Source organism: Microcaecilia unicolor, chromosome 7, assembly GCF_901765095.1.
Source record: "Microcaecilia unicolor chromosome 7, aMicUni1.1, whole genome shotgun sequence".
Classification (NCBI taxonomy): domain Eukaryota; kingdom Metazoa; phylum Chordata; class Amphibia; order Gymnophiona; family Siphonopidae; genus Microcaecilia; species Microcaecilia unicolor.
The window spans coordinates 194,255,807-194,277,757 of NC_044037.1; the positions used below are offsets into that span (position 1 = coordinate 194,255,807).

Sequence of the window (21,951 nt, forward strand, 5' to 3'; positions counted from 1 at the left end):
TATGTTGAAGAAACCATTTCAATTTATTCCAAAGGGAAGGCATTTTCATTTCCTTTATCCAATATTAAAGCCAGATTCTATTTAGTCCAAACACATCAGCTCATGAAGGAAATGTAACTAAATCTTCCCCTAACAATCTTTTTGCAAACCAAGAGCAAGGAGAGACTGAAAAACCAGTTTAGACTTCTTAACCACATATGCTTTGCAATTGCAAGAAAACAGCCTACTGCAGAGACAATAGTTGAAAGTGCCTGGAGGCGTATTTTCGAAGTACTTAGACTTACAACGTTCCATAGGTTACTATGTAACTTTGTAAGTCTAAGTGCTTTGAAAATGAGCTATTTTAAGTGCCTTTAAGGCTTTAAAGTAATTTGCTTTGGGTCCCATAGAAATAGTTTTGGGTGGGCATGGGGGCACCTCTCCTCCAGTGTCCCCACCTTCCCCAACTAGTATTAAGTTTGGTTCTTCCCAGCGAAGCCAAGTTGAGCATTTTACCTTTGACTAAGCTGCAGTTAACAATTATAGCTTTAAATGTCAGCATCAAGTTTTGTCACTAGATGAGATGTCTTGTGATTTGTCAGTTATCAAAGGGTTAAATGATAGTATTTGAAATAGTCCTCTAAGGATATGCATCTTGATAAAATTTCTGAAAAAGTGGATAATGTTTAAAAAACTTGTTATTTTTGAGAGAGACTGTGGCTGAGCCAAGATCTTGTAAACCCCAAAATCCCAGGAATAAAGCTGTATTGGTTTGGTGGTGAACATGGGAAAGACTTGCAGCCGTTTTAGGTTGAAATTGCTTTTGTTTTAATTGCTGCATTTAAACAAATTCAAGAATATGCTGGATTTGGGTACGGCTTACTGCTAGCCTTTACTTTCTTCAGGCTTTTCCCCTGTATTTGGCAGCTTAATGTATACTCAATCACAAAACTGTTTGGTGAATGTTAAGTGTAGCCATCTGCCCTATATAATGTTGAATATTAAATCATAAATATTAATAGTGACAAGCTATGAAAACCAGGACTGTACCAACTGACCAAACTATATCCAAAACAGCAACATATAGTACTCTATTTTTGTGAAGCTATTTTATTTGAAACTGTATAGTGAAATTAAATTGCATATTACTTGTAAAAAACATATTTGACTAAAAAAAACCCAAACAAACCAATATTGTCACTTATGGTGGTCATTTTTTCATCTGCAGAAACACGCTGTAGGTAATTTTCTCTCATAAGCATGAATGTGCTAATTGTGGCATTTGTGTGTGTATGTGTGCTCATAGCTGACACAATTCTGCAACTACCTGTGTAATTTACATATCACGTATTTGCAAGGGGACATACACATGGGCCAGCCTGGCCAGGGCTCTCGTACACATAATTTTGTGCATTATCTCCAGCATTTAGAAGCCAATGCTTACACTGGTTCTATGGCTGGCATTAAGTGCTTGTGACTAAATGTTAACCAAGCAGTTAGGCTTCAGTGCTATAAAGGAAATTAGGTAGCCAAGTTCTTTTACAGAATGCCCTATAAAAGAATTGCCCTTTACAGTGTGAGGTATTGCCCTAGAGTTTTTTTTTTTTTTTGCTGTTTATGAGCAACCACTTTAAATTTCAACAAGAAATTTTAGTCATCATAATTATTAGTTAATATAATGGTAATCTGAATAACACTACAGCCTGAAACCAGTATAGATGACATTTTTGCTGATTTAATTAGTAATAGCCATTAGCATATTTATTTACAGTTAGGCTTCGGAACTGTCTCATGATTTCAGTTACTGAATGAGTCTGTTACAGTTTGTATTGTCAACAGTGCTAAGACTCAGCATTGACACTGAATAAAACCTGTGTTATTATGCACTAACCCTATAGGGCAAGAGTTCTCAAACAGTTCATGGTACTCCACATCTATCAACAAATATTAAAAAAAAAAAAATACAGTTAAAGGAGACACTACAGCTCAGGGCTGCCCACTTCTGAAAGAGAAGAGAAACTGGAGGGAAATAGAGAAGGGAGGCAAGCAAGTGGAGAGGCCAATGTATTGAGGCGCGCAGTACATTTGGGTTCTCTTGTTATAGTGTATCTGTTTGTATAAAAAGCTTTGCTCACAAATGTTATAAGGTTTCTTGTGAAGAAAACAAAAGTTTTCCACAATAGGTTTAAAAATGTGGGACTCAGGATCTTAGACTTAGGGGTCCTGTGTGCCTGGGAAGGTAGGTAGTAAGGGAGAGTGAAGGTCAGGTGTGGCTCCTGTTCCCAGAACCAGAATCAAAGGATGGAGAAGAGAACCTCCAATTCAATGATTTGCCATAAGTCAGAGGTTCCCAAACTTTTCACATGCATAGCCATATAGAACATGGTGAGAGAGTTTCCCCTTGGGAAAAGGTTTGCTGAACGGGGTGTAGGAGGGTGAGGGGAACCATGTTTGGCCCAGTGGTTTCTAATGCTATGATGGAGAGAGGCAGGAGACAAGGGACAGGATTCTTAGGGTGTGACATATAATCCTACCATTTACTTTCTCCCTTTCTCCAGCAGCTGCCCCATGAGCAGGTGGGGTACATTCACTCATGTCTCATATACTCTCCTTTCCCTTTCTTCCTCCACTCTTTTTTTTTTTTTATTCCTCTTCCAGCTTCTCTCCCCTGCCCCCTTCTCCCCAATTCTGCAGCACACAATCAAATAAACTCCTCCGTCCTTCATCACCAATAGCAAAGAGTACCACTACACACTGGTCCTGCAGCGCCAGGGGTCAAAGTACCCACACAAACTTCCAGCCTTGCAGCAGGAAGACAAAAACACCCACCTACCCACCATACGTTACCCATGAACAAGCAGCATCTCTTTTCCTAGTAAGGGATGATGCCCTACAAGTGACATGTACAAAGCAGGGCTCAGCTGTGATAGTGTGGGAACTGGATGTGGTTAGGTGGCTTCACTTTCAGTGAGTTCAGCAGGCCATTCTTTATCAGTCTCTCACCATATATTCCTGGGGTCATTGCCGCTTTCCTACAGAGAGGAGGAGAATGTAAGCAGTAGGAATAACAGAGAAGAAAAAAAAAAAAGAATGAAGCTAAGAGTGGGCTGTTTTACAGTCTGTTGGCTGAAATCTTACAGCTGCAGGCGGGAGAGGATGTGGGAAAGAAACAGTATTATAAGGTGGAGGGGTGCAAAAATCTTGCTCTATGGGCCAGATATGGTTATGTTTTATTGATCTTGTTCTACTGCATTTGCTGAGTACACAGAATGTAATTAAAAGAAAAGTAAAGGAACTCCAACTATAATAGGGCATCCTGGCACTGTTGATTGTAATCTCACCTTTTCTACTTTCCTAAGTCACTAATCGATCATCATCAGTCATCATCAGATAGTCGCAGAGAACAGCGTGAGGTTATCTCTGAGCAACTCTTGTCATTTAACTGCAATGCAATCAGCATCAATACCAAAGATTTTGAAAAGAAGAAATTAGGTCTTACCTGATAAATTTCTTTCCATTTGTTCTTCCCTCTATGCCAGAACCCATGGGACAGCCACGTCCACAAATCAGCATCTCTCTCACCATCCAGTCCAGCTCCTTAGCACTTACGTAGTCAAGCAGTAAGGAGAAACTCAGGATAGTGAGTTGTTTAAGGTTGTGTTTATTTTAACACTAACCAGACCAGCAAACATCTGGATCTCTCTCATCTCTGAACAACTTGTAGAGAACAAGAACTATGGAGGAAGCACCATGCAAGGTATGATTGAAGGACAGGGAAAGTATGATGCTAGAGTCCACTTTAGCAGTCAACACTCAAGAAAACCACCTAGGTATCATTGTAGAAATATGCTGAAATCTTCAGCCCAGTTTGTGGCGACAGCAGCCCAAAAAGCAAACAGGATGCTAGGAATTACTAGGAGGGGATGCAAAATAAGACCAAAATTATTATAATGCCTCTTTACTTGCTCCATGGTGACTTCACCTTGAGTATTATGTTCAATTCTGGTCACCGTATCTCAAAAACGATATAGCAGAATTAGAAAAAAGCGACCAAAATGAGAGAGGGGATGAAACTGCTCCCATATGAGAGGAAAGACTAAAAAGGCTAGGGCTCTTCAGCTTGGAAAAGAGACAGCGGAAGGGGTTGGATATGACAGGTCTACAAAATCCTGAGTGGTGTGGGGGGGGGGGGGGGGGTGAATAGATTTTTCACACATTCAAAAAGTACAAAGCCCAGGGCACACAAGGAAATTGCATGGGAATACTTTTAAAACAAATAGGAGGAAATATTTTTTTACTTAACAGTTAAGCTCTGAAACTCATTGCCGGAGGATGTGGTAATGGCAGTTAGTGGATCTGGGTTTAAAAATATTTGGACAAGGGTTTAAAAAAAAGTTTTAGACAAGCTCCTGGAGGAAAAGTCCATAGTCTATTATTGAGAAGGACATAGGGGAAGCCGCTGCTTGCCCTGGGATTGGAAGCATAAAATGGTGCTACTAATTGGGTTTCTGCCAGGTACTTGTGACCTGGATTGGCCACTGCTCTGAGAGCCATAGCCAGTCCATAGGCCAGAGTTTGGGGGACTGATATAGGTAATTACACTGAAAGTTTTCTCCTCACCCTTTTATGAATGAGCTCTGCATAGAAGTACATTCAGTCATATTCTTCAACATGCCCTTAGGGTCAGTGAGGATTCCATCAAGAGAGACCATTCATACATGGGAAGAAATAGTAAAGTTATGTCTTCTAAATATCCCCCTTCTTACATATGCCTGATTGAACAGCTATGTCTTGAGACCCTTCCAAAATGTCCAGATGTCCTTCATGGTACAGAAATTCAGTAGGAAGCATATTCCATATAGGTGCACAGACTGAGGACACCCTCATTCGAATCATCTGGTTCCTACCTGCACTTAATGGCAGAACATACATGCTTTGTGACCATGATCTTATTGAGCCCAGAGCGGTATAGTATACAGTTGCAATAATGAGGACAGGATAAGTGAGGTGCAAGTTTAACTATCAAAAGCAAAACCTTATATTTAACCTTGAATGCTACTGGGTACCAAGGGAACTGCACCAGGCTCAGTGTGTTTAAATCTAGACCACTTTACAGCCCCTGTGCTCCACTAGCTGCAATACTGTAAAAGCAGAATCAGGCAGGCCCAGTGTTAGTTACTAAACATTGATTAATTAATGCATGAAACAGTGCAGAATTCTTTATCATGTGTTTTTATCTTATGAAAAGACTAGTAAAAAAGGCCTGTTTCTGTAGGCAAGGAAACGGGCCTTAGGCAGGCAATTCCCCCCCCCCCCCCCCCGTGCTACGGCCCCCTCGAACCCCCCCCTTCCGCGAACCTGTCATTCCCCCCCCCCCCCCCCCCGCTGTTGTGCTACCTGTGCTTACAGCCAAAGTGTTGTTCTTCCCTTCCCGTAGGTTCTTCAATCATCTTGTCTGGAAGTTCCTCTGCGTGCGTCTGACGTCAGACGCACGGAGTTTAACTTTCTGAGAAGATGATTGAGGAACCCACCCGAAAGGCAGAAAAACACTTCGGCTGTCAGCACAGGTAGTACACAACAGCGGCGGGGGGGGGGGGGGGGGGGGGGATCGACAGGTTCGCGGAAAGGGTGGGTTTTCGAGGGGGCCATAGCGCGGAGGGTGACAGCTGATTCCGAATCAGCTGTGTTGACGTCAGTGACGTCCGTGCGTGTCTGCCTCGCAGACCACCTGCAGCCAGGGAGCCACGGTCCCAAGCATAGAACGTTGGAGGTGAGAATTATTATATAGGATGTTGGTATCACTCTATTGACTTTAGAATGTAATGTCAATTGTTTGTCTAGGATCACTAAGATAATGCACTTCAGAGGCGTAGCCAGACAACAGATTTTGGGTGGGCCTAGACAAGAAGTGGGTGGGCACCAAGTGTTCTCCCCTTCACCCACCACAAAAAAAAAAAAACTCAGCTGGCGGGAAAACGCTTTAGCAGTCTGCAGCAGGCACGCGCTGAAAACTGAGCATGCGCAGGTGCTGGTATTGTGGAGAATAGTGTTTTCATTTCCATCAGGGGGAAGTCTTCAGCTGGCGGAGCTTGGGATCCCCACCTGCTACCGCTAATACGTGTGCTACTGTTGGGTGGGCCTGATCCCTAATTGGGTGGGCCCCTGCCCACCCAGGCCCACCTGTGGCTACGCCACTGATGCACTTATTTTGATAATTCGGGGAAATCAAACGATGGATTGGTGGGGGGGGGGGGAATAATAAACCTCTTTTTATGTGTTATGGGCAACCCATGATGAGCTAACTACATTTGCAATGATTGTATACATTTCAATTACTGATGTTCAAATTGGACAGAAAAGACATTTATAGGAAAAGTATAGTTAATGCTTTTATTGTCAAATAACAGCATATTTCAGAAATAATTTGCCACATCACAATGCTCTGTCTGTACTGTTGAAATTGACACATAAAGGGGTTTTAAAGATCAGCTAGAGATTAGTTTTAGGAGACCGTTACTCGGTTCCTTAACCAGTTTCTGATCCCCAAACACTTCTTACTCTGAGCTTGTGAACATACACTACTTTACAGGCTCCCAGTACTTGAAAAGCTTCAACTGCCTGTAAAGCAGAAGAAGCGGAGCCAAGTTGAAGGCGTAGGGGGAGTGAAAGCGGCGCGAGAGTGGACTTCTGCCGGTGCCAGCACACCTTTTCAATGCAACACGTTGAGAAAAAAATAGGCATCGGCAACACTCCTTTTTGGGGAGCGGCTGCTCCCCTGGCGCCCCCCCTAGCTACGCCACTGCTGTAAAGGTGTCATTTAATATATCTGCCTACAATCTTAGTAAGCTCATGGGTCACCAAAAGTAAGTTTTGGAAGGGAGATGGGGAGCATTAGAGGGAACAGGTAAGAAATTAACATACCAGCTCTTACATACTGTACAGTTTTTAGAGAGAAGGAAATGATGCAACCTGAGTAGGACTGAACACACAAAAGATAATTGCTGAATTTAATACATATTGACCTGGCTTTAATACTTAGTGCAGCTACATACTAATGGAACGCAGCACATACACTACTGGATGAATATTGCCAAGGATCTTGCCACAATGGCTTATACTGCATGTTAATAGCATTAACCTGGTCCTGTCTCCAGCCAGATAATATCCTCTTCTCTTTTTTATAAGGAGAGTAGGGAAGGTTAAAAAAAAATTATTACAGTTACCATTCATGATTGGATTTACTTGTTCAGCTAAAACATATGGGACTAGAATCAGTAAATCATGCCGAAAAATTGGCATGGAAAAAATGTGTCAAGCTGTATTCTATAAAGGGCATCCATACTTTATAGAATAGTGCCTAAGCGCCTAATCTGCACCTAACTTAATTCGCCCGCCAAAAGCAGCCATAAATGCTGGCACCTAAATTAGCATGGATCATGCCTATTTTATAAGAACGCACGTAATTCACAGAAACACCCCCCCCAAATGCCCCCTAAACACATTCCTCCAAAAATATACACATCTTAGAATTTATGTATGGATCGTTACAGAATATGATCTGCACGTAAATTAAGGCCGATTAACACCAGTAATTGGTTGTTAGCTGCCAATTATTGGTACTGATTAGATCAATTAAGATGCACACACAAATCGGCAATGCGTGCTGATTTGTTTGTGCAACTTTAGTCGCCATATATAGAATCCCCCCTATGTATGACACCCTTCCTGTACAGTAGAGCACCTCAAGAAGAACCCAGATGTACCAGTGGTTGCTCCTGCAAAATCAGAGGTGGGCAAAAAATTACACACAGTAATAGAGCTCCCGAGAATGAAGTTAAATATGCTGAACCATCAGAATATCTTTTTTATGCGGTGTGAGAAAAAAAATGCCACGGCACAGGAATTTTGTAGAATAGAAGCAAAAGTTAATTTCAGAAACTAGCCTTTGAATGCTCACTGCAGAAAGGCACCTATCGACAGTCCAGACATGAACCCATACATTATTGCAGAGGCATCTGTCATCTTCGATCAGGTGTAACAAGAAACCTCAAACTAAGTACATGAAATAGTTACAGTTTAAGATCATTGCTGCCCAGAGATTTAAAGCAACTTTCAAGATCTTCATCTGTTACTTCTTCCAGCAGAGCTGGTTTCCACTTCGGGTTCTGGTCTTTGTCTATCAACACTGGAAGAAAACGTTGTGTGATTAGAAATAAAAATGAAATGTGAACCCATAAAATTTTAGTAACAGGGCAATGGTACCTGTTGTACAGAAAGCTTCTTGCTTTACAGCTATGAATCAGTATGCAAGAACACTAATTCTGGATCATTTGAATTGACACCACCAGTAACTGGGAAGCAAAAGCCAGTGCTGGGCAGACTTCTACAGTCTGTGCCCTGATCGTGGCTGGACAGATTTGGATGGGCTGGACAGATTTGGATGGGCTTCGATGACAACTTCAGAAGTTGGAGAACAAGGACAGTGCTGGGAAGACTTCTACTGTCTATGCCCTGAAAATGGCAAGGCCAAATCAAGATCAGGTATGCATATGTAGTATCACATCATACCTTATGTTATGAGTTTATCTTGTTGAACAGCCTGGATGGACTATACAGGTCTTTATCTCCCGTCATCAACTAGGTTACTATATGACGCTGCTTTAATCAATTTTGCCCTTAAAATGATCGGACCATTTTTTTGTATTGCTCTCATTTAATCTGATTTCAGGACCAGTAGTCACCAATAAAGTCAAGAAACTGTCAAGGAGGCTTCATAATATTGACACCATATGCGATCAGTGGCTCAGCTGTTTGGGGAGGCTAAAGAGGTCGTAGCCAGGCATGGTGCCTGAGTCTATAAATATGTATCAAATTCCAAAGAATAAAGTGGCAAAAAAATTAAACAGTGTAACCTTCAATAGATATATATAGGTCTCTTAGGTAATTGAAGTAAAGTGGATTGAAAAAAGTGTTCGTAGATGATGCCTATACCTCCACACAGCCAGTCTGCCTCTTCTCTCTTACACATCACACTTGCCCTCGAGTGGGATGTGTAATTATGAGGCAGTGTCTCATAATTTAGGTTCTAAAACCCTTTCTGATGTTTTGGTATCACCTCTGTAAGGCCAACACATAATCCCTCCACTGCAAAACACAATACACAACTTGAGCAAAAACACATTCAAGAGCTTACCAAACTATAACAGCACTCACTCCCAGGACAGGAAGAGCTACAGCTTTATGCTTGAAAATGCAGCAGTGTAAATATTACACCGGGCTCTAAAACACCAATATACTACTTAGTGAAAAAACCCCAGAATAAAACAAATAGGACTGCAACAAGATCTCTATGTAAATACTACATGCTAGCAGAATACACATGAGACCAGAGATCAACAAAAGATATGAAGGCAAAAAAAAAAAATGAACGGGAAAGTTAACTCAAGAAGTCAGACTCAGCATATGTAATACTAGAGAAACTGAAATGCAAAATATCACAGATGCTTATTTCCAAAAGCTGACATATTCCAATTAATACATTCTGAATAAAATACTTTTTTTTACCTTTGTTGTCTGAGCATTTTGTTTTTCTATTTGCTTTGGTCCCAGTGTCTGTTTTATGCAATGTCTCCTGTCCATTTGACATTTTTTCTCTCTCCATGTCCACCATCCTCCTGCATCCTTATATATCCTGTCCACAGCTCAACTCTGTGGACCTGTCCCGATCCTTCATCCAGTTTCAGCATCTGCCTCAAAATGTCCCAATCCAGCCCTTAAATTCAGAAGTTTCCTCTCTATGTCTATATCTTTGTCTTGCCTTGACCTGCATTTCCCCCTCTTTTTCCCTATCCCCTCCTGTGATCAACATGGCCCCTCTGTGTCCCTACCCTGTCCAGTGCTGGCCCTCTCGTGTCCTTATCCCGTTCGTTCCATAACTCACATCTCTTCTCCGTTTCCTTGTCCCTCTCCTCTCCCCCCCCCCCCCCCCACTTGGGCCAGGATGTCTCTCTCCTTCACCCCACTCCCTTCCCAGTTCAGTATGTCTCCCTCCTAGGTCTCCAGGGTTTCCCCCCCCTTTCTTCCCCCTAGTCAGTCAGCCAATCAGTCTTTCTCTTGCCCCCCACCCTCCAAGCTGGACCAGTTGCCCCTCCCTCTCCTCTCCCATCCTAGCAGAGCACTTATTTCTCTCTCCGTCTCGTCTGCATTTCTCTCTTTTTCTCCCCACTCCTGCTCCCCATAGTCTGATGGTGCTTGCTAACCTGCCTCATGATTGAAAGATGCTGCCTAGGTGCCTCAATCTTCCCTGTGATGTTTCTGCCTTCCCTGATGCAATTTCCTGTTCCCTGTGGGCAGGACATGTCACAAGGAAGATCGAGGCTCCCAGGCAGCTCCTTTCAAACACTGTGGTGCCCCTGCTGGCAGCAACTGAGGGAGGTTAGCAACCACTGTCATCCGTGGGGAGCAGGGCGGAGGAAGAGAGGAAAGCTGCCAGCAGCCTGGGACAGTAGATGGATGTTGTGATTGCTGTTGGGGAGGTTAGCATTATTGTTTTTGGTGAGCCTGGTAGCTAGAGATTCCTAGCTGTGAGAATATGATGGCTTGCTTATCCTCTGAGAAAGAAAAGTTACTCACCTGTAGCAGGTGTTCTCAGAAGACAGCAGGCCAAGTATTCTCATATACCCCACCCACCTCCCCTTGGAGTTATCTTCTTTAACTAGTCAGAAGGACTGAAGAACCCACGCTCATGCATCAGCCGGGAAGGCACCAGAACATGTGAAATGGGATGCTACTAGAAAGTTCTTGATCTTGTTAGTCGGCGTCTGCACCAGGTTCCGTTGGATGATGCCACCTAGCTGTAAGAATACTTGGCCTGCTGTCCTCGGAGAACATCTACTACAGGTGAATAACTTTGCTTTAATGAAGAATGTAAAGCTTTTCTATTATTCTGTTAGGACATGATGACAGCAGATAAAGACCTGCACAGTCCATCCAGTCTGCCCAACGAGATAAACTCATAGCATCAGGTATGATGCGATACTACATATGCATACTTGATATTGAGCTGCCCTTACCATTTCCGGGGCACAACCCTTAGAAGTCTGCCTAGCACTGATCTTACTCCCCAACTATTATTATTAGTGTTCTCTAGTATCCTGTGTTGTTTTCTTAGGTTTTGTGTTTATGTTTATATTTTTTTGATTCCCAGCCTGAGATTTTATCGCTTTTATGTTCTACGGTACTTAAGGCAGTATATGAAATACTTTAAATAAATAGCTACCCCCAGATTCTATTTAGGTTGCTCAAATTTGGGCAAGTAGGGCAGATGCACGTGCAAATTAGTTAATGAGCCATTAACAATTATCAGTGTTAACTGGCACTTATTTGGACTTGCATGTGCATCTGCCTATGTGCCATTTTATAACACTGCATGCCTAAAGTGTCTCACGCACAACTACAAAGGGGAGCATGGGTGGGTCAGGGCATGCCAAAACTTTAGGTGCAGTGTTACAGAATACCGGGGTTGCGCACCCAACTTGCACGTTAGGAAATACACCAGGTTGGAGCAGGCATAAGTCCTCACACCCAATACTAGATGCGGGAATGCACACTAAGTGCTATTCTATAAAAGATGCTCAGCCCAGGGCGCCCTTTATAAAAAGTGCCTGGGGGCAGATTTTTCCCAGCCTCTATTTTGAGCGCCATTTACTGAATCTGGCCTATAATGTGTAATGCTAGCTGCGAAAACCACTGCAGAAATTTGACTTGGGAGTCTGAGCCCAACTTACATCTGCTCAGTTCACTAGATGGATTCTATATATGAAAAATTAAAAGTGAAGCTTGGGACTTGTCCTTTCCGTTCTATCACCATTGGAAAATGGATTAGCTACTAATGTCAGCTAATTGTCTGATTACAATCACTTACTGAAGGAACATATCCTCTGCTGTTCTTTCCATTTTTACTATACTGCAAACAATTATGCAAAAATTAATTTGTAATCGGTAAACAGAGCAGATACTGTAGATGCTAGGCCATAAGTGGAGTGGAGGAGTAGCTTAACAATTAGAGCAGCTGGCTGAGAACCTGGTTCAAATACCACAGTTGCTCCCTGTGATTTTGGGCAAGACACTTAACCTCCATTGCCTCAAGTAGAAACTTAGGGGCCATTTCACAAAGGTGCGGGAGGGCTAACGTGCAGGTAGCGCGTGCCCAATGGACAATACCGCCAGGGTAGCATGTGCGCCTGATGGTAATTCTGAGTTTGGCAAGCACTGAATCCCACGGTAGAAAATAATTTTCTATTTTCTACTGTGGGGAGCATTCCTGGCAGTAACTGGCAGCATGCCCACTTTGGAGAGCTACCCATGCGTGGTTACCGCACGGGTAGCGAGTAAGCCCTTATTGCTAGGTGGTGGTAAGGGCTCAGGACATAAATAGGCACATGCTAGTTTTAATATTAGCGCAGGCCCATTAAAAAATAGCCTCTTCCCCAGCCACGGTAAAAAATAAATGGCCCAGTGCACAACTAAAAGACAAGCCCACACTACTGCAGGCCACTTTTTACTGTGGCTTTATAAAAGGACCCCTTAGATTGTGACCCTACTGTGGCTTTATAAAAGGACCTCCTTAGATTGTGACTGAAAAATACCAGCTGTACCTGAATGTACACCACTTCAATAGCTGTCACCCTTGCAGGCAGCATATAAGAAATCAAATTTTTAAAAAAGTAGTTGTAAAATGATGGGTTTACTTTTCCATGAACGTTTCTAAGTAAAATACACTACAGAGGGAAAGGTTTTCAAGCCAGCCCCGAACCTTTTAGCCACAGCATTTTGTGCAGGAAAACGTTTGAGAGCCACTGTGCCAACTGCTTGGTGGGATAGGCCCACTGCTAGGTCGCCAAGAAGCTGCTTCGGGATGGGAAGAAGAGACTGCAGTGGTCTACCCAGATACAACAACATATGGATTATGTTATCTAGGCTGATTGAACCTTTTACTCCCTCTATGAGGTCCCACTGCCTGCTCTTTGAGAGGTGATGAGACCACAGGTGTTGAGGAAGTGAGATATCATTTAACTTGCTGAGAGAAGGGAGCATCCAATGATTCCCTGGGGGATTTATCACTCTAATGATCTCATCAGACAGAACTGAAATACAATTCACCTTTGATATACAGTGACAACTACACTGCCCGTGATATCTGGACTTGTATACTTGGGGCGGCAAATGATCACCACCATGGAAATCAGCCTGTGGAGTACCTCAAGGATCACCATTATCACCAATACTCTTCAGCATGATGATGATCCCACTGGCAAAGTCCTTATCCAATTGAGGCCTCAACCTGTTCATCTATGCAGATGATGTTACAATCTACATTCCCTTCAGACATGCCTTGACAGAAATAACCAAAGAAATCAATGATGGCCTGACCATCATGGACTCTTGGGCAAACTCATTCCAATTGAAACTGAACACTGCCTCATTCTCTCATCTCAACATAACAAGTACAAACCCACAACTATAAACACCCCAGGACACACCGTCCCTATCTCAGACAGCCTAAAAATACTCAGTGTCACAACTGACCGCAACCTTACTCTTGAAAGCCAAGTAAATACTGTAGTAAAGAAAATGTTCTATTCAATGTGGAAACTCAAAACGAATAAAACCTTTCTTCCCGAGGAAAACTTTTCGAAACCTAATACAATCAATGGTCCTAACCATGCAGATTACTGCATCAGAATCTATGCGGGATGTAAAGAACAATTCACAAAAAAACTCCAGACCACCCAAAACACAGCAGCCAGACTGATATATGGTAAAACACAATTCGAAAGTGCTAAACCCCTTTGAGAAAAGCTTCACTGGCTCCCAATCAAAGAACAGATCATCTTCAAAATCTGCGCTTTGGTCCACAAAATTATCTACGGCATAGTCCCAGGATACATGACAGACCTCATAGATCTACCAACCAGAAACAGAATCGGATCATCACGATCATACCTAAATCTACATTACCCAAATTGCAAAGGACTTAAATACAAAACAACTTACACATCTAGCTTCTCCTACATAAGCGCACAACTATGGAATGAACTCCCAAAAGCTGTGAAAACAATCTATGACCACCTAAACTTCAGGAAATCACTAAAAACCCACCTCTTCAAGAAGGCCTATCCCACTGATCCAACTTAAATTCCCACACCCTGCAACATAGCATAACCAATGATCGTACTGGACAATCTACCCTTCGACCCTCATAACGCTTGATTCACACCTACCTCATTTGACCTCAATAGAACCTTGTATTTGTTATCAACCGAATTGGCAAACGCCTTTACGGTACTATGTAAGCCACACTGAGCCTGCAAATAGGTGGGAAAATATGGGGTACAAATGTAACAAATAAATACAAAAATAAATGTGATAAAATCTAAATTTGGAAGGCCTTTACATCCTATTGATTTGGAGAAGAACTGGAGTGACAGGCCTCAAGAAAAGAAAGGACTAAGCCCAAAGTTATCTTTGTCCACAGGTGTGGTCTCCCCGGACAACCATCTTACTCGACTAGATTACTATGCAATCTGTGGTGGGTTCAATAGTGGAGACACAATGCCAAAGCAACTGAAACTGAAGGTATAGATGTCCTCTATTTGAGATCACTATGCAGTCCGTCCTGTGAAATTTGCAAAACGTGGAGCATCAACAGAGGGCGAATCTCCTCCGGACCCGTCTTATAAATGGGTTTTGAAAATAGCAATTTGGACGTTTTGGAAAAAAAAACGTCCATCTGCTGCTTTGTGCCGCTTTTTGGATGTTTTTCTGTTTCATAAATGAGCCCCTAAATATCCTAAAAAAACTGATGTTGTAACTTGACAGTTTTTGTGCCTTGTCAGATGAAAGTTTGAAAATCACTGGACTAATCAGTTTTGTGCCCAAATCTGGGCAACCTACACAGAATCTGGGGGTAGGGGAGGGCTGTGCAAACAGTGAGCCTTCTTTAAGAAAAGAGTATACAGTACTCTCTTAGGATTTAATTTAGTATCATCCTGTAACATTTGTTTGGTAACAAAAACAAAAAACCCCCACGAATATAAAAATTCTTCAGGGGTCTATTAATTAGCGCCAATTAAGACCAATTATAGTCAATTGTCATTAATGCCCACTAGCAGCTAATTAAAGCTATTAAGTTATATACACAACTTACATTCTATAACTTCCACATACAACTTTACGCGCAAGGGATCCAAGATGGCGTCTTGAAAGGACGCAAGGATCACAGCTTCTGAGTACCTCGAGGTTGAACGCCAGTCTCCCAAATAATCATGGGGAAGCGAAAGGGGAAAGCTAAAGCTCTTGCCTCCCCGAGCTTAGCTGTAAACCCCGCTGTGCGTCAGACCGTCTTGGAGTCTTATGGAGTGACGATCCTCGGAGAGCGACAGCCTGGTTCTGCAGGCCCCGCTTTTGTTCAAGCGGGCCATAGCATTGAGGGGGTATCGCTTAGTCCTCCCCCGAATACAGCTCCTCCTCGACCAGGAGTAACTACGAGTATGACGGAGGCACACGAGACCGGAGCGATTGATGGAACGTCACCCCTGGTAACTGTGCTGGGAGCGCCCGTTGTATCTTCAACGCCAACCAATTTTACAACGGAAGAAGTATTCTCTTCGTCTGCGGTTTGCGATATGACTCCTGTAGACACCGAGGAAATGTTAAACCGGCTGTAATGACGCTTGATGCGCTCTGGAACGCGATTCAAGGTATTCACACTTTCTTACAATCTATTTCCAATTCTTTTGGGGGTGAAATAACTGATTTAAAGGAAAAGCAAAAAAATATGGCTGAAAAAATCCAGAACTTGGAGGGAGAACTTATTAAATCTCAGAATATATCAGCCACTCTAATCAAGGAACAAGATATTTTTGCTCGCAAAATTATTTACTTAGAAAATCAAAGTCGTAGGAACAACCTGAGATTTATAAACTTTCCAAAATCTCCTTTAATTGCTCCCTTGGATATGCTGAGAAAATATTTTCTAGAGGTACTGGGAATCCCAGCAACAGCTTTTCCACCTGTCGCTAGGGCCCAGTACATAAGCAACAGCTTTTCCACCTGTCGCTAGGGCCCAGTACATAACTGGAATAAAGAATATAGTTGAACAACCTCAGGCTGCACCGGACTTAGATTTGACTCACTTCCTGGAAAGCTCCTTGGATATAGTGACTGAAAGGACTACTCTATTAGATACCTTTGCATTAGAAATGGACAGAAATAATATCTTTCGGACCTATTTTCGCCATATGAATACGGAATTCCTGGGTTCAAGAGTCCAGATTTTTCCAGACTTGGCTAGACACACCCAGAAAAAAAGAACTCTCAAGCTTGGAGCGGTTTTCCAATTAAAATTTCCATGTAGATGTCTGGTGTCATTAAATGAAAATAATTACGTTTTTTTTGAACCCTTAAAATTGTTACAGTTTATTGAGGCACAAGAAAGTGTGGAAAAACCTTTAACTGCCTCCCAGTGATAAATGCTATTTGTAGGCTATCAGGTTTATGTCTGCTCTTGAAATTTCATTTCTACATTTTTTCTGCATTTTCTTTTTACCTAGTACTTGGATCCTTTATTGATTTGTGGACAAAGAGAATAGAGAAATATTTCCTTTTAATTATTTGTTTGGATTATTATATTTCTTGTACATTTCCAATACATTTATGTTGATATGTAAATGTAAAAAGATATAAATAAAGTATACAATACGTGGAACATAAAAAAAAAAAACAACTTTGCGGGCAAGCTTACAGAATTAGGGGAATATGTCTGGGGAGATGGATGAGCGTAGGAAAGTGGCCTAGTGGTTAGGATGGTGGACTCTGGTCCTGGGGAACTGAGGAACTGAGTTCAATTCCCACTTCAGGCACACGCAGCTCCTTGTGACTCTGGGCAAGTCACTTAACCCTCCATTGCCCCAGGTACAAATAAGTACCTGTATATAATATGTAAGCCGCATTGAGCCTGCCATGAGTGGGAAAGCGCGGGGTACAAATGTAACAAAAAAAATTGTAGCTCAAGGCGAATTACAGTCAAGTACATTAAGGGCCCTGTTTATTAAGCCACGTTATAGGCGCATTAACATTTTTAACAAGCGTTAACCATGTAAGCGCATTAACTGTGTATGTGCCCACAATATCCCTATAGGCGCCTACGTGGTGAGCGTGCGTGCTAATTGTAGGTGCATTAAAAATGCTAACGTGCCTTAGTAATGGTCCTGTCCTAGACAGCTTCACCCTGTTTGTACCTGACAGAAGGGGAGGTTAAGTGACTTGCCTAAGATCACAAGGATTTGAACCATGCTTCCCTGGTTCTGAGCCTGCTGCTCTAACCATTAGGTGACTCCTATTTTCTTTCAAGAAATGAATTTCTAAAGTATTTTTCATCATTCTTACTAGTCCTAGAGGACCAGAAACAAAGAGCAGTTTGATAAAGGAAGCACTGCAGAGTGGACAAGGCCAAAACAGTGGTAATAAGAGAAACTATGAAAAAGCTGCCAGGGAGAAAACTAGAAGTTAAGGTGAACCACTTTGCTGCAGGTAAGATGGAAGCAGAAGACCCTCCTCCTCCATTGGGACCATACCAGTCTTGTGGAAGGTGAATCACTCAGGGTCAAGCAGTGGAGGCTGGTAGGGAGGCTGCAAGCATGTTAATGAAATGCTGAAAGAGAGAAACTTGGGAAAAACAACTAGACTTGAAATTTGGAAAGGAGAAAACAGCCCCTGAAATTAAAAAAAAAAGCAGTTAAATAAAAAGGCAAGCTGTATCACTGCCAAATACCCTTACAAGGCTGAGCTGGGATGACTGGTATGTTCGTGGTTCATGCTTTTCAGAGGAAAGCACCGCCCTAAGAGAATTAGAGGCATAATGCCAAAGGTCCTAGGCAACTGTGCCAGAGACAGTGTCGGCAATCCCAGGGAACGCTGCCAAGAGGAACAGTAACAGAGGAACAAGAGAAGCATGTAAGCCTCAGACTAGAATCTAAGAGCACTGACCTTGGGGAACTGCAGCAGAGACTGGAAAGAGCGCCAATTACAGAAGAAGGACTACAAAGAAATGCTAGGTGATCACATGGTGTTGCTTTAATAGGTAACCTTAGCTATTTTGGTGAATTCAATTTATTTTGCTTCAAATTATCAAATGTGTGGGGTTTTTTTTTTGGGGGGGGGGGGGGGGGGGAATTACATACAATAGTACTGCAAGTCTTGCAGAGATTTTTCAAGTCCAGTGCAACCCCAGATTGTACAGAATGCTGGGATATATACACTTGTGTACTCTGATTGCCCACCCTTAAGTGACGCAGGAAGTTACCAGAAAAACACAAGCAGGACAGATATCTCAAGCTGTAAGGCAGAAGCGTAGCCAGATAGCCAGACACCCAATTTTGGGCAGGCCTGAGCCCAAAGTGGGTGGGCACAACCCCACTCCCTGCCCAGCATCTCTCCCTCCCCCAGGTAATCGGGGGGGGGGGGGGGTCACTTAACTCCACTCCCATGAATTCCCCCAGTACTTTTAAATCCTTTAGTTCTTCATTGGCAGCAAGCAGCAGCTCATTCCTCTTGCATGCACCAGCTCTGAGCTTTCCTGCTCCCTGCCAGTGAATAAAGGATCTAAAGGTAATGGGGGGGGGGGGGGGTATTTGGAGAGCAGAATAAAGTGACATGGTAGCCCTCCCTCCCCCTCCGATCTCCCAGAGGGAGAAATGACAGGAGACTCAGCTGAAGGGGCTTGGGGATCCCTGCCAGCTATAATGCTGCTGTGCTGATGCTGGGTGGACCACAGTCCAAAGTGGGAGGGCTTGTGTCTACCTGGGCCCACCCATGGCTATGCCACTGTCATAAGGGTTTCCTTACCTGCTCGAACTCCTTCGTAGAAGTCATGGCCTCTCTGCAAGATAAGAAGACACAGTACTACCTTAATAAATCATGGTACATAAGTAATGCCACACTGGGAAAAGACCAAGGGTCCATCGAGCCCAGCATCCTGTCCACGACAGGGGCCAATCCAGGCCAAGGGCACCTGGCGAGCTTCCCAAACGTACAAACATTCTATACATGTTATTCCTGGAATTGTGGATTGAACAGGGCTCTCATTGTATTCAGAGTAATGTTGCTTTGTATTTCTAGTGTCATCCCTTCCCAATCCACGTGCAGAGGTACATATACACCTCCGCCTCCCCCCCCCCCCCCCCCAATTCAAGGAGAAGACAATAAGCATTGTAAATTGGATGACAGCTCCATGGGACAACTTTAAATTAGTAAAAGGACTAGTGTTACTACCAGCTCTTGAACGATTAAGGGGCCCATTTACTAAGTTGTGCTAAGAAATAGGCTCAGCATGTCCTTACGTGTGACTTCCTCACATGCTAAGCCCATTTTTACTGCAGCTGTCAAGGGTTCCTGCATTGGTTAGAGCATCCACACTCATTTTCTACCCTTGACATGAACCCTCTGAAAAAATTAAAAACCTAAATGCTGCACTCTTAGCACATGTAAATGGCAAAGCTAACACGGAAAGTTTAGCGTGTTGCACATTAAGCCCTTTTTGCTCTGTTAGGTATGCATTAGAGCCTAACGCAGCTTAGTAAAAGGCACCTTAAGCAAATGGAGCTGTGGGCACTTCTTTCAAATCATAACTGCTGGTGAAAATGAATACACCATGCAGTGAACAGCTTCTCATACCTCCAAGAAGAGAAAGGCCTCTTACCATGCATGCTTGGCTCAGGCGATATTCCATTGTCAATACATCTTGTAGTGTCATAGAAACACCCTCCTTGAGTTGTCTGAAAGTCATCTTTAAGGATGAGGGAGACATCTTTTTAAGAGTCTGTCAAATATACAAAAGGAGTAATTCTTTTTCATTTTTCTAGGTAATATCTGACCAAGCAAATTATTCCCTGTGGTTTCTGACTCACACTCCTGCAAGACTTCTAGAACTGAAACTGGGCTACTAACTATAAACTGGCAGCAGCTACATTTGTTGGCCCAGCAGTTAGTTTTAGCTCAGTTGGGTTTCCAGTTTAATTGGAACTGGGGCTGGAATTTGGCAGCATCAGCCTTTATTGGAATCTGGGATTTCCTCCCTCCCCCTAATAACTCACTTAGTTTAGTCATGCAGCAATGGTGCAGCAATGGTACAGCTACTTGTTGACACTACTGCAATGATAACTAAGACTTCCTCTCCCCAGGGGCTGAAAGCACTCTCCACAACATCCCCACTTTCAGCCGGTTTTGGGAAGAATTTAATTTAACTTGCATGTTTATATTCTGACTAACCAAAAAGCAAGTTAAAGTGGAGTACAATAATCAAAATATCCTAATCCCGGTACAATATATACCATCGTAAAATTAAGACACTAAGGTCAATCTACTTTAAAATAGTTTGTAAATAACCAAGGGACCCTTTTACTAAAGCTTGGTGTGCGCTAACAGACATTAGCGTGCGTTTAAGCGCCATGTGGCCTACAAATATCAGACATGCAACTTAGATTGTGAGCCCTGTAGGGACAGAGAAAGTACCTGCATATAATGTTTACAGCGCTGCATATGTCTGGTAGCGCTATAGAAATAATAATAATAATAATAATAATAATTAGTAGTAGTAGTAGTATACAGTGAGAAGCATTTTCATGACGTCTAAGTCCAACTTTGGATATTTTGCAAAAAAAACGTCCAAAATTTGAAAAGCAAAGAAGGTCGTTTACAAAAAAGAAAAACGTCTGTCTTTTGTTTTCGAAAATAGAAGGTTTTGTGATTTGGACATTGCATATTTTCGTCCATATTGGAAAACGTCCAAGTGCAAAATGCACAAAATCAAGCCACTGGGATGTAGGAGGAGCCAGCATTTTTAGTACACTGGTCCCCCTGACATCCCAGGAAAGCAATAGGGCAACCTAGGGGGCACTGCAGTGCACTTCATAAAATGCTCCCTGGTAAACATCTGATCATTGCTCTCTTACCTTGTTTGCTGAGCCCCCCAAAACCCACTACCCCCAACTGTACACCACTATCATAGCCCTTACGGGTGAAGGGGGCACCTATATGTGGGTACAGTGGATTTCTGATGAGTTTTGGAGGGCTCAGTTTCCTCCACACGTGTAACAGGTAGGGTGAGGTAGAAGCCTGGGTCCACCTGTCTGCAGTGCACTGCATCCACCACTAGACTACTCCAGGGACCTGCATTCTGTTCTAATGGACCCGAGTATAGCATCGGAGGCTGGCAAGTAATGTTTTTCATCACAATTTTGGGGGGTGGGAGGAGGTTAGTGCCCACTGGGGGAATAAGGGGAGGTCATCTGGTTATTTAAGGTCTAGCTCAAAATGTCTTAGTTTTAGTCCTGGACGTTTTTGTTTTCTTCCAATATGGCTGAAAAATGTCTAAATCTCAGGAACGCCCAAGTCCCACCCTGAACACGCCCCTGATTCGCCCCCTTGAGATTTGGACGCACTTCTGACGGACTTCAAAGAAAAATGTCTAAAAATTGGTTTCGAAAATACTGATTTGGATGTTTTTGTGAGAAAAACATCCAAATGCTGCTTTATGCCACTTTTTAGACGTTTTTCTGTTTTCAAAATGAGCCCAAGTGTGTGCTAAACTTCAGTAAAAGGGTCCCCAAGTTTTCAATGAGCAGCAAAATTGAATATAGTTTTTTGCCGAACATTCAAAAGGTAAGGAATTCCACAACCCAGGATCTTCTCATACACTGGGCCTTTATTTTTTTTCTTTTTAAGAATTCTGCAATCTAAAACCTAATATGGAAGGCCAGGAATCCAGTTTAATTTTGGCAACATGTATGGCAATAGATCTTTAATCTTGTCAATCACCACACCCCTTACTTTTAAAAATGTTATCTGGAAGTTGTCTGGTGTGGTAGAAGATGTCTCATCTGACAACTCTTATCCAGCTGATCTTTTTATTTC

The 21,951-nt window shown here is 42.7% G+C and overlaps 1 protein-coding gene across 1 annotated transcript in view; it reads right to left on the reverse strand.

Annotated features, from left to right (window-relative positions):
- Window positions 1–6,355: 6,355 nt before the first annotated feature.
- The window catches only part of HIBCH (3-hydroxyisobutyryl-CoA hydrolase), a 178,956-nt gene continuing 163,360 nt past the window's right edge, over window positions 6,356–21,951 (reverse strand). Inside the window, exons 12-14 of the mRNA XM_030209078.1 lie at window positions 19,739–19,858; window positions 18,886–18,919; window positions 6,356–8,164 (exon numbers count right to left, since the gene is read on the reverse strand). Coding sequence (XP_030064938.1) covers window positions 8,049–8,164; window positions 18,886–18,919; window positions 19,739–19,858 — 270 coding nt within the window. The 3' untranslated portion in view covers window positions 6,356–8,048. The remainder of the gene's footprint in view (window positions 8,165–18,885; window positions 18,920–19,738; window positions 19,859–21,951) is intronic.